General features: G+C 37.4%; 2 protein-coding genes across 2 annotated transcripts; both read right to left on the minus strand.

Annotated features, from left to right (window-relative positions):
* Positions 1-634: 634 nt before the first annotated feature.
* On the minus strand, positions 635-5,671 carry il12b2 (interleukin 12B 2). Its single transcript, XM_067576858.1, has 8 exons — positions 5,508-5,671; positions 5,112-5,193; positions 4,692-4,943; positions 4,471-4,573; positions 4,131-4,324; positions 3,460-3,608; positions 3,238-3,348; positions 635-1,571 (listed from the first exon to the last, which is right to left on the minus strand). Exons 1-8 carry the CDS (start codon positions 5,664-5,666, stop codon positions 1,428-1,430), a joined length of 1,194 nt encoding a protein of 397 aa, XP_067432959.1. The 5' UTR covers positions 5,667-5,671; the 3' UTR covers positions 635-1,427.
* Positions 5,672-9,026: 3,355 nt separating this feature from the next.
* On the minus strand, positions 9,027-11,747 carry LOC137200044 (transcription factor BTF3 homolog 4-like). Its single transcript, XM_067614727.1, has 6 exons — positions 11,604-11,747; positions 10,311-10,379; positions 10,089-10,202; positions 9,689-9,890; positions 9,534-9,590; positions 9,027-9,200 (listed from the first exon to the last, which is right to left on the minus strand). Exons 1-6 carry the CDS (start codon positions 11,730-11,732, stop codon positions 9,154-9,156), a joined length of 618 nt encoding a protein of 205 aa, XP_067470828.1. The 5' UTR covers positions 11,733-11,747; the 3' UTR covers positions 9,027-9,153.
* Positions 11,748-13,452: the final 1,705 nt, after the last annotated feature.

Here is a 13,452-nt window from a genome sequence, read left to right on the forward strand (position 1 = left end):
AGCATCAGGTCTAAAATTGTGAATGAATTCATAGCAGGGATAGTATCTGTGTAAAATTTTAATATGAATTTCTTTAACTTTATTGGACAAAAATCTGTTAAATTCAGTCCAACCATTCCTGGTAATGTTAGGAAACCTGTTTCTACAACTACCACAACTGTCAACTGTACAATCTGCTCTCTGAGTTTAGTTGCAACTTTGTGCTATAAAATAGTTAATTAGTGTGCTGCAGAGCTGATGAGCAGTCTTGCAAATATTCTGTATTTGGGCTGGATAGGCTATAAAAGACCACTTTTTGTCGATACTATTTGTCTATAATAAAAAATTGAATTAACTTATTTTCCAAAATATCAAACTATTCCTTTGAAGATGACTTTGTTCTTTTCCAGTGCCCCAGTAAGCCATGACAGTGTGACACTGAGCCATCATGCATGCACAGTAACAGAATTTTTAAACCGTTCATTATAATATTTGCACCCATGCTTTTCCCACTGTGACATGTCAAAATGTCAGTTTTGGAACTATGCATTTAATTACAAAACTGTAATACAGAAGGTCTTCAATCTTGTCAAAGGGATCCTAGCATCAAGACAGGGTGTCAAGATTGGGTAATAAGCATTGCGAGGCCCACCTTAAGACCCTTATCATCAGTTGATTCTGTGCTTTGCTACATATTTTTCCCAAACAAATTTCCAATTAAATTTTGTACAAACCAGTTGACAGACAGTAAGCCTGGAGCTTTTGCCCAAATTGCTTGTTTGGTAATCCAGCCTTGACATGTTGGACATGCAGGTACTTGCTTTTTGTGAAAAAAATCAAGACATCAAAGTGACTTGCTATGTATCCACAGGTGCCTTAAGTTGTCATGTAATGTAATGTGGGTTTAATCCTTACGTGTAATATTCAAAGAGACATCCATTAAGTAATACGAAGAAGAAGAAGAAGAAGAAGAAGAGTAAACAACTACCATGAATACAACCTTCATACAATTAATCAATGCATGAGAATAGTAATGAAAATACAACAGTTTTAACAAAAACCTTTAACCTTCATGAAGGTAGGATTTATTGCATGGCTTTTGCATTAGACCATATTTGTTTTAACGAGATGTACCTGAAAAATTTACACTGAGTGTTAGTCACAAAAAAACACAAGTAATGGACTTTTGGGTTGTGTGGAAATGAGATGAAATCATGCTTTCTTCCAATTAGAGGTTTAGAAATCCAGCTGAAAATCCTTACCATCCACAATGTCCAATCTTTGTTCAAGCACAGGCCGAATGCAATCAAAGGTACAATTTAATTACTTAATATACATACATCAAAATATTTTTTTCCCTAATTCCAAATAAGAGGTGGTTGTACTTGGTATACTCTCACAATCCTCAATCAATAGTTGCAATGCATGTTTTCACTGAACATCTTCTTTCAAAGATTTCCAACTCCATTTGGATCCTTTCTTCCTTTTTTCTTCCTTGTCTTGCAGCGGTCCAAGTATCCAGATGGCAACTCTGGACAGCAGTATTTTCTTGTGTTTTTGCATTTGCAACGCTTCTTTTTCCCTGTTTTCACCTGCAACGAGTTAATGACAGATTAGGGTCTAAAATCATGACAAGAAATAAGAATTAGCAATTCTTTAAGTCTTATAACATTTAATATGTAAAATTCATTTGCGTTTGAAAGTTCTGACCATGAATATCAAGAATGACTCCGATTACAGTACTTTCAAGTTACTGTTTAGGCATTTTCAGTACCATGAAATATTATGTTTCTTTCACACTGCAGAATGTTACTTTACTTTACTCTAAATAACAGAGACTGAAATAAGTAAACTCTGCTCTGGTCAATTTGAGGTCAGGCTGTCAGCGAAATATGTTTTTTCCCTGTTGATGAGCTGTCAGCAAATATATTGACACATTTTGATGTTTGGGAGTGATCTAACCAAATGTCACATTTTATGTTTGACTTTTGACATGTCCACCAGCTTCAGTGAGTAATAGATTGCAAAATATATCTGCTAATGTGACAATTTTATAAATTGAGAGAGAAAGATTGCAATGAATGTATCATTTGTAACAAATCTGGCTGATGAGGTACAACAGCATTTTTCTGTTTGCTAGGTATAGTTGATGTCTGACATGGTCTGTGTTGTTGGAACAAGCTTATCACTGATAAATAATTATCTTAAAATGTGAAAACTGAAAAGATTAGCATTACTGTCGCTGACAAATATTGAGAAAGAGTCTCATTTTTAGCCTTACTGCCTCAGTGTAAAATCTCTCAGTTTTTAAAACATGTATTATTAAACTTGTATTACAAAGACTGTTAAAAGATAGAAGGTTACTACTTAAACTGAAACAGGTGATGATATCAAATGAAATAAATAATATGAATTCATGTGGGTAGACACTGCATTACACGGTACGGGAATTTCTATTTGTTTAGTCATTAAGTGTACACATAACATGAGCAACACATGAGAAAGGAACATTCAGAAGGAAGTGAGTACAAAGCTCTTTTAATAGCCATTTGTTAAGCATAGCAACAAACCACAAAGATACACAGAAACACCAACACACTATTACAGAAATAACAGGGGCAAAAAACACAATTTATGAAAGTCTGGCTAAAGTGCAGACTGAGGTGGACTCTATTAATAGAAATGCAAATTATGGTTCTGATTCATGGTAAATGATGTAGCTTTGTGACCAAGACTGGACACCAATTTGATGAACTTAGGTCCTGAGAAACCCCATCTGGCAATTTCAGATTCAGAAAAAGATTTCATATTGAATAACAGAATATTCTGGGCCGCAAATGGAGAAGTAATGTCTAGACTAATGTCTACAGTTTAGAAATTGATGAATAGTGTGCTTTTGTTATCAAGAAAGACATACATATTTTTTTCACGTTTCGCAATAAATCTATAATATTGTTTGCTTAGTTTTTTTGGTGGTTTAAATAATAATAAATATATATACAAATAAATAGTTTGAGTGTATCAATCAATAAATATGAATGGTAGTGTCCTGTAATGATCTTCTATTATAGAACAAAACTTTAAACGTTTTACTGAACTTATATTGAGTGCTCTGTTATCTCTTGGCCATCGGTGTTCAGCCAGAAACACATAGGATCACAGTGGGTTAAGAGGACATACAAGGACAGTGTAGACATGTAAGAGAGAGGTGAGAGCAGGAGCAGATGGTGGTGGGTTCAAACAATATCAATAGGTTACATTTTTCCAGGGAGTCCACTGGCTCCAGGTTGAGAGCACCAGCGAGTCTCTGGAGCGAACTCTCAGCATGCTGATACTCTTCGGTATCAGAGCAGATAAAGAACGTCCAGTCTGAAGTCAGAGAGGTTGTACAGTAAGAAAACAAACCAAAATGGAAAGGAAGATAGTCATAAAGTGGTCATCAGGCTCTGTTCTATTTCAGAAATCAGTGAACATGTGTACCTTGCCATCATCTTTTAACACGTATTCAATCTCATGCTCCAGACTGAAGAAGCTGTAAGGAGTGGACCAGCTGGATGGGGGATCAATGGTCACATTCAGGTCCTGCTCCACCTCCTGACATCTGACAATCTGGGGACTATCTGGTTGAACTGGGGAGAAGACACAAGAAAATGACATAAAATAAATTTTAAAAATGGGTCAAGAATATGTAAATTAAAGGCATATTCTACACACATCTGCATGCTAACTGCACAAATATTTTGCTGAAATGATCCCATTTATTTACAGAAAAGCATCACTGATGTGTAGTGGCATGACTTCCAACATTTGCTTTCTCTTTGTACCCACATTTTGATGTTACATTGATAGGTTTGTTAAAGTGTTTTGGGAGTAATTATTACCTAACATTTCATCTTACATATATTTTTACATAGTTATAGTTTCAAATAATATGTAGAATGTGCCTTTTTTCCTCTCTAGTAAGTTAACTTCACTCAACAACAATTCACTGGAACCAAACACACACAAATTTTTTGTGTTGAAACATGTGGTTTCATTCATTTTTAACTTTGTGAACAGCTTAGTTAGTTTGCAAGAAGTGTTCTTTACCTCAAATCTTGATAATCTTCTGTTGAATGTCTTTAGTATAGCTCAGTTTTCACTTATCTTACCAATGTTTCTCAGATAAAATCTCTTGGTCCTCCGGAGGATGACGAAGTTGTCGTTCATGGCCTCAGCAGTCAGTTCAAGCATGTTGCTTTCCTCAGCATAGGGTGAGAGGGAGTGGGAAAGCTCAAACTGGAATCCCCCATCCGGGAGCTGATGACTGCTGCTGACCCAGCGACATGACTTCCCACCCTTATAACTTGAGGAACAAGGGGTAAAACAGACAGAGTGAAATACGTAACCGAGACATGCTTGTTGGTCTATTTTAATACACTATATAGAAATAGTTTCAGCCTTTTTACTGTGATCTGTATTTTTTATTTTTTTTATTTTTATTTTTTTTACCAGTCAGGGCCCAGTCCAAGGCGCACTGCTTTGTAATCTCCGCCAGTCCAGGTACAGCTGAACTTACAGTCATAAGACTTTGCCCGACATGTGAGGAAAGAATCTATAAAGACAAAACAAAAAAATGAGAGAATATTTCCATCTAGGCAATACTACAGAGAGTTTTAAGACACTTGCTTTGTGAATGCGAGGGAGGATATGTCAGGACAAGAGCATCTCACCTAATTCCTCTTCATCCTCAGCCTCCTGCAGCAGATAAGTTAATGATAACATCTCTTCTTTATTCCAGCAGCTGTAGTTTCCAAACATGGGTAAATCTACTTCTGTCAATATCAGATTTTGACCCTCCGTCCGGACACTATCGAAGAACTCCTCCACCAAGACATTCTCAAACTTCCATGTGACATTTCCGCTGAATGCCGTATCACAGGTTAGTGTGACCTCATTTTGATCACCCTCCTTTGCTACCACAACTAAAGACAGACAGGTACAAAGACATATATCACACAACAAACATATGTATATCCACATTCACAAAAACACAGATAGTAACATATCAGGAATTAACAAATTTAGAACCATTCAAGATATGGGAAGAATAATATATTAAGAATATGTGGATCATAAATGAGAAGACCTACACTTTTCTGGAATGTAGTTGAGTCCATGTGCTCCTGTAAGGCTGGTGCACAGAAGCCCAAATATCCACACGGACAAAGTCGTCTGAGGGATTGTGTGACAGAGAAAGAGGGTATTATTGAAAATGATCCATTATTCTCACCAAAAAACAGTAATTTTCTCTTCATTTGAAAATGATCTTCAGTAGAGAAACAAAATAAAAATCTGTTCATACACAATTTCAATTATCATCTCAATTAAAACTATAGTAGCAAAGCTGGTAATTTACAACCTATTCTAACATTTACTATGTACTATCAAATGCCACAGTAATTTAGCAGATAATATATATAATTAAAAAAAGTATATATAAGCATCTAATTTCCTGCTCTGACTTATAACTAGTAGATATTTCTTACCATTTTGATGAAATGACACTGAAGCAAAAGTACAAAAAACAGAGAGCAGAAGTTCTGTCGTAGGTGTCCTGATGATTGCATGCTCTCACTGTCATCTAAGCACCATTTTATACTATTGCAAAGAGCAAGCAGCAGCATCATCATTGTCGTCATCAACATCCAGACCATTATGGCACCTATGCCATATCCAATTTGGGGGTGAGAAAAAAACCGAAAGATATAGCAAACTGATAAGAGCCTGTTTACAGAGGCAACAGGCAGTGCATTTCCTCCATACTGTTTTGCATGTCAAATTTCATAAACAGATAAACCAGGAGTTTCGAATAAGATGGAGATAAGACAAAGTGTTAAGTGTGGGCGTTGAGTGGGGGTTGGGGGGTTGCCCTCAGCCTCTTACATTAGAAACACACACACACACACACACACACACACACACACACACACACACACACACACACACACACACACACACACACACAAAAGCATAGATACATTTGATCTTCTATTTTTATGAGATCTACACTTTTTTTAAGCAAATTGGATCTCTCCAATCCTAAAGTTAACCCCATCTTAAACCTGGAGCTATTATACTTTGGGGAAGAGAACATATAGAAATGGACAAATAGATTAAAAATAGATTATTAGGCTCCCTACTTTAGTAATCATCAATGTTTGGTGTCTTGTTCTCTTGTATGATATGTATATAGTGAAAAAAGTCTGCCCCTTTATATCCAAACACTTATAATATTTCCATGATCTTATCGAATCCAATACCTATGCCTGACCTGTAACATTAGATTGACCATTTTTCATTTTCTTGGCCAAAATTTGAGCCTGTTTCCCCATCACACCATCACTGTCAGGACATTTGATCCTCCCAAAGTTCAAGAGCATGCACAAATACATGCACGTGTGAACACAAACCTTCACACATGAGAAGAGAGTTCCCATGCATAGGTATTTGGACTTTCCCTGTCCATTAGTCATTGGTAGGGCAAAACAAATTTTTCTGCTAAATGTCAGCTAAGAAAAAGAGTTAGACATTTACAGTAGGTCGCTCTTGCAAATCACACTTTGCTCATGTGCTTATCCTCACACATGATCTCTCTTTCTCTCTCTCATACACACACACATACACACACTCATTACATGACTGATACCTGTTGTTTCTGTTCCTGTTCCTGTTCCATGGCATTAAAAGGAACATTTACAAAGCCTGGCTGTTCATGTTGCTGGAGGGCTGCATTATTAAGTGTGATAATTCTTCTGTATATCTAATAGAATCTACCCCCTACAGTTGCATATTGCAACCACACTGCTGTCCTAAAATTCCATTTGATCATTTAAACAGAAATAACTAGTTTCAGCTCTCAGTTCCGTAAAAAAGCCTGAAAGGATTAACTCACACTTCTGCTGTACAAGAGAATTTAATGTACCAAAATAACCTCTCTCTAAAAGTTCAATTTTGGTCTCATCTATTCACAGAACATTGTTCTAATCACCTTCTGGCTTATCCACATGGTCTTGAGTGAACCGTAAAAGGCATCAATGTTCTTTTTGGAGAGTAGTGGGTTTCTCCTTGCAACTCCATACTCCATACATGCCATGCACACCATTGATATTCAATGTTCTCCTGATGGTGGACTCATTAACATCGAACTGCAGCCACTGCAAGAGAGACCTTTAGTTTCCTAGACATTACCCTAGGGTCCATTGTGGCCTCCCAGACTATTGCACACCTACTCTTGGTGTGATCTTTGTTGTTCGACCACTCCTGGGGAGGGGAACAATGGTGTTGAATGTCCTCCAATTGTACACGATCTGCCTGACAGTCAACTGGTGGAGTCCAAACTCTTTAGAAATGGTTTTGTAACCCTTTCCAGCCTGGTGAGTATCAGCAACTCTTCTTCTAAGATCCTCAGAAATATCCTTTGTTTGAGCCATGATACACTTCCACAAACCTGTGTAGTGAAGCTCAGAGTTTGACAGTGAAAACCCAGATTTCTCTTCTTTAAATAAGATAAAGCCTCCCAGACTCACACATGATTGTCATACTATTGATTGAAACAACTAACTGTAATTTCCCCTTCAAATTAATTGATAATCCTAGGGGTTCACATACTTTTGCCATGCAAAAATATGTAACATTGGATCATTTTCCTCATTTCCTCATTTTCCAATAAATAAATGAACAAGTGTAGGTTTTTGTCTCAAATCTGATCACGTTTAAGGTCACATTTATGCAGAAATAGAGCAAATTCACAAACTTTCAAGCAGCACTGTATGTGGTGATGTTAATGCTGGCTATAATGGTATGTACTTAAATATGGATTAGTGGTAAGCATATTAAATACATTGTTTACCACTGATTTTATTAGATATTATGAATGAGTCATAGTGTGACCAAATGAAATTAGTCATATAGTTGTATGTACTGTGGTTTTAGTTCTTTTAAATCTCCCAGTTTTGTATTTTTCTCTGTAAATTTATTATTTTCAGATTGCATTTTGAAGGTCATACTTTGTTTTGCGTCAACTTCTGCTTTCCGTTTAATAAGATAAAGAAATGACAAAGCCACAAAGTCCTAGAAGTCTGTAAATTAATTATGAAACCCAAAAACTGGCAAATGTTCCCCCTTTCTAGTTTACACCTGTTCAGTACCATGCCATGTTCTGAAAGCCCTTCAGTCCAGATAACCCAACAATTCATCAAGGCTGCCCAGTTAAGGGGCCAACAACAGTTTCAATATCCACCCAACAAAAACATATTTGACCAGTGTCATATATCTCCATGTATGACTTCTTTTGTGCTCCTGACTCAGAAAGCCCCTTGGAATTCTTTCACAAATATGGAACATCATACGTAGAGTATATTGCCAGCTGATATCTTCTAATATTCAGCGGCACCAGTATGTGATCTACTACATGCCAGATAGGGTCACCGTGGTGGTTTTTAAGAGCCTTTAATGTAGTACCATTAGAACCTTTAGAAAGTTTTACCCAGAGAATTTTGCTGATGTTTTTATTGGTGCTTCAATGATTTTGATTTTCAGAAAAGCTCCATAATTTTAAACCAGAAAGTTTGTGTATAAGCATAGAATCTTATAAAGAAAATAAACTCCAGCCTATGTTTCATGACGCAGAACTGAAGACACATGACAGCTTTTGTTTTTGGCTAAATTGCTACTTTTTTCCACCTGTAATTTGTGAAAAGGAGTTGGGTCACTTCTTTTATATAGAATACAAACAAGATCATTTAAATTATCATAAAATGGTGGAGCACTGGGAAAAAAAGGCAATATAAGAAATTCAAATGTAATCTTTATTACATGATTAATTCCACCAATACATTTTTGATGCGTGGGCGTCACAATGCAGGAGAGACCGCGTGAGAAAGATAAAGGTTTGCACATTCCACTGAATTAAATAGTTTCACTTGTACTGCAGAATGAGGCAAAACTGATAAACGGTAGGTAACAGTTGCCATAAAAAGTCAATTTTACTTGTTTTAGCTGAAATGACTAGGTTATAATTAAAAAGCAACTTTTGTTTGTAGTCACAGAGCAGCAACAGAGATGAACAAATACAAAATGCTGCTGGGTTGAAGTATGGTGAGGAAGGAGTCTTGAAATGTTTGCTGGTGTTTGTTAGTTTGCCTCGTTCTTTGAAGCCTCATCAAAGTTTTCAACAAGATCTGAAAATTGAAACAGAGGGGCAAAGAGGGGTGAGATACAGAAAACGGTAAAAGATAAAGATAAGAGAATGCCTCTATTAAAAAAAAAAAGATTAAGATTTATTTAGCATACAAATAAAAACATTAATATGACCAAAAATCTGACAGGGTCATATATTTCTAATACAACCAATTCAGATCCATTAAGACTAAATGTATTAAACCTAATAAGGTCATAAATGTTCCATGCAATCGGACAATCAAACATCTAAAGTAGCCTGCTCTGAACTGTTAATAATGTGGTTATTCTAATGCTGCAGTACATTACAAAATGCAATACATAAGTTTGCTTACCTGGAACTTCATCATCCTCCTCTTCAGCAGCAACCATAGGGGCTTTGTTCTCTCCAGCTATGAGGGGAAAGAAAAGAAAAGAGTAATTTGTTGATAGACAGCACACAAAACTACTGATACATGCAAACAGGTCAAGTCGAAAGTGTGGTTCATACTTGGCTTAGGCAGGGTCTCCGCTAGTCTCCTGAGGCTGGTGAGACTGTCGGCTCCCAGCTGGTTTAGGATTCCTGGGAGCATCTCTGTGAGCTGCTTGTTCTCAGCGTGTCCTGTGATTGTGAAGGTGTTGGCAGCCAGGGAGGCCTGGACCTTTGGGTTATTAAAGTGGATCACTGTCCCCTGGTTTGTGAACATATTAACCTACAGTGGAAATAGAAGGAAAATGGAAAAAGGGAAGTTGGAGTGCGCAAAAATAAAGCAATAAAGTGGCTTTATTGATAAAAATAAAACAAAAATTGCAGTCCTTTTTTTGTATCTTGTTGTTCTCTACTCTATTATTAAGTGTGGAATTCTAACTTACAACCACTCAGGATGTTTCTATGTTCGAATTTCATGTACCTCCTCAATGCCGGAGATGTTGTTGACTCCCAGTTTCTTGAGGGAGAACTGCAGCTTCTTGTCATCTGCTGTAGCTGTTCTGTGCACCACCTTCTTCTTTCTGCGGGCTGATCCCTTCAAACCACAAGGATGAGCAGTAATATATTAGACTGTAACACGATGGCAGACTCCTAGCAAACAACATTTTCCTGAAAATATTTGACTGCATGCACTCTAACTCACCTTGCCGCCTATGCGGACCTGCGCCTGCAGTTTGGCGAGCTTCTCCTGGTTCATTATCGACTCCTTCATCTGACACAAAACACAGCACATACATATTTAGATTAAAAATTGATATTTGCTCAAAAACAATCATTTAAGAACAGAATCCCCATTAGACACAGAGCTGGAGAAACATATGAAAACAGTCAGTCCACTAATATCATCACAACTCTAATATTGAGTTTTGATGTACCACCCAGCTCTACTCAAACACTTATCTACATGCACACTTATTGTTCAATATTGTTATGAGAATCAGTAACAGACGTGGTAGACAACACCCAACAAGACCTGCCATGTTGGAGATGCTCTGACCCAGTTGTCTAGCCATCAAAATCTGGCCCTTGTCAACATTTGTCCATTTTTCCTGATTCCAACACATCAACTTTAAGAACTGACGTTTCACTTGCTGCCTAATATATCCCACCCTTTGACAGGTGCCATTGTAATGAGGTAATTAATGTTATTCACTTCACCTATCAGAGGCTTTAATAGTGTGGCTGATTGGTGTATATGCAAAGTAGTCACAAGTCTAACTTTCATCGCTGACAGTTTGGCAATAGTAGTGAAACTACTTCACCCATCAGTGGTTTTAATATTGTGGCTGACTGGTGTATATGAAAAGTAGTCACAAGTCTAATTTGGCTATTGGTGAAACTGTGTGCACTGTAAGTGTGAATTCAGTCAGTTCACTGGAACATAGGCTTTGTAATTACAACGAACTGGCCAACCTAAAAACCCCCCAAATCCCCCTGTCGTTTGGGACAAGACACTAGCATGAATGTACAGCTGTCACTCACACGCCTTATAAATAGCTGCACACCCTTCAAGTCTCGACTCAAGTTCTACATGAAACCAGACAGAAGTTATAAAGTTAATGGCTAACTTGTACTGTTGCTATTATTATTATTATTGGCGGAACAGATAGCTTAAAGCTCCACTATCATACTCTTCCCTTTACAAGCAGATGCAGTGTGAGCACATGGTTGACCTTTCAGCCTCCCGAAGCGAGAGGCACTTATTTCTAAGCCTCAGATATAATGACAACTGAACTGCCGTTTAGCTAGTTAGCAATCCGAGCTAAACAGCTAGCTTGATTTAGGCCTCTTCAAACTGACGGCCGCATTCAAGTATGATTGGCGCGTTCCTAACAATTTAACGCGTGTCGTCACATTAGAAACTGCTCCCTCATTACGAATTTGAAGTTTTATGAGGCTGGAACAACTAATAAAGTCGACAGAGACTTTAACTGACCTGGGAGTGTGTAATCACGCGGGTCTCACTGACGGTAGAAGCTCGGAGAAAGGAGTGAGGACCGGAAGTAACGCGTTGACGTACGTAATGAGCCGGATGCGGTCGCAGTTTTTCAAAAGTGGGGCTCATAATATTTTAAAGTTATATAACAGTCTCTCCTCAGAGCTTCTCCTCAGAGATTTGATGACCTCTAGAGCAACTATTGAAGAATGCAGATTTATCATTATTATTCATGTTTTTTAATTCATTTATTTTCTATTATTATACACGTTATTATATTATTATTTTAAGTTATCCTAATGTGCCTTGTATGTTAAGATGTTTTATTGTTGTTATGGTTTCTATGCCTTGCTGTTTGTAAATGAATCATTTTCAATAAAAAAAATCAAAAATTCAAAAATACATACAGTATTTTGTACTTTCTTTTCTTTTTCTTCAATTTTAAATTTGAACCTGCAGCAGCTCTTCTCACTTAGAATATATATGTGTGTGTGTGTGTGTGTGTGTGTGTGTGTGTGTGTGTGTGTGTGTGTGTGTGTGTGTGTGTGTACAGAAGCACTAATCATGGCAGCACAAGAACAGGAACACAGTACAAGATCAATAGAGGCGGGGATCTACCACACCAGACAGGACCCCAGGTGCAGGCTGAGCAAAGATGCTCCTGAAACAGTTCAGCACATAATAGCAGGGAACGCCATAACCAAGTGGCTGGCATAGTGTACAGGAACATCTGCACCGAGTATGGGTTGGAGGTCCCAAGGTCACAATGGAAGACACCTCCTAAGGTGGTTGAGAATGACCAAGCCAAGATCCTGTGGGATTTCCAGATCCAGACTGACGAACTGGTGACGGCTAACCAACCGGACATCGTGTTGATCGACAAACGACAGAACAAGGCAGTAGTGATAGACGTAACAATCTCAAGCGACAGAAACATCAAGAAGAAGGAACACGAGAAAATCGAAAAATACCAAGGGCTGAAAGAGGAGCTAGAAAAGATGTGGGGAGTAAAGGCAACAGTGGTGCCAGTGGTAATTGGAGCACTGGGGGCTGTGACTCACAAACTGGGAGAGTGGCTCCAGCAGATTCCAGGTACAACATCTGAGGTCTCTGTCCAGAAGAGCGCAGTTCTGGGAACACCTAAGATACTGCGCAGAACCCTCAAACTCCCAGGCCTCTGGTAGAGGACCCAAGCATGTCCCCCCATGGGAGGGGGGTGAGAGGGAGATATTGTTATGCACCACAACACCAGGGCAAATTCCTTGTATGTGCAAAACTACTTGGCAATAAACTGGCTCTAATTCTGATTCTGAACATAAAAGACAAAGGAATAGAATCATATATTAAAAATAATAATAATAATAATAAAATAATAATCATAATAAATAAATAATAGAACTGAAGTCAATAAATAAGTACGTAAGTAAGTAAATGAATCGAGACAGTAGTAAGGCACTTTTGTGGTTCTTTAGAGACTTAATTTCTGCGAGGAAAGTCACCAAACTAGGTGGGGATTTAGAAAATTTGAATTCGTGATGTAAACACGTGTATATATGTATAATGTAATTTATTTATTTATTTATTTATTTTCAGTGCTCAGTGCAATTTTTAAGTCTGTCATGTCAAGCTTTTGAAGGCTTATTGTAAGTACTGAGCTCAGAAACCAATTACTCTTTTTTTTTTTTTACTGTAGTATCTTTATTTTTGGAACTTCTTAAAATATTAATGAACTACTATTTAATTCATAAATAAACATAGGAGATTAATAGTTTAATAGTCAAAAGAGTAGTAGTCTAAAGATTAAAAAGAAAAAAAAGAAAATCAATGCATAAAATATGCACCATTTCAG

This window comes from Thunnus thynnus, chromosome 2, assembly GCF_963924715.1.
Source record: "Thunnus thynnus chromosome 2, fThuThy2.1, whole genome shotgun sequence".
In the NCBI taxonomy this organism is placed as follows: Eukaryota; Metazoa; Chordata; class Actinopteri; order Scombriformes; family Scombridae; genus Thunnus; species Thunnus thynnus.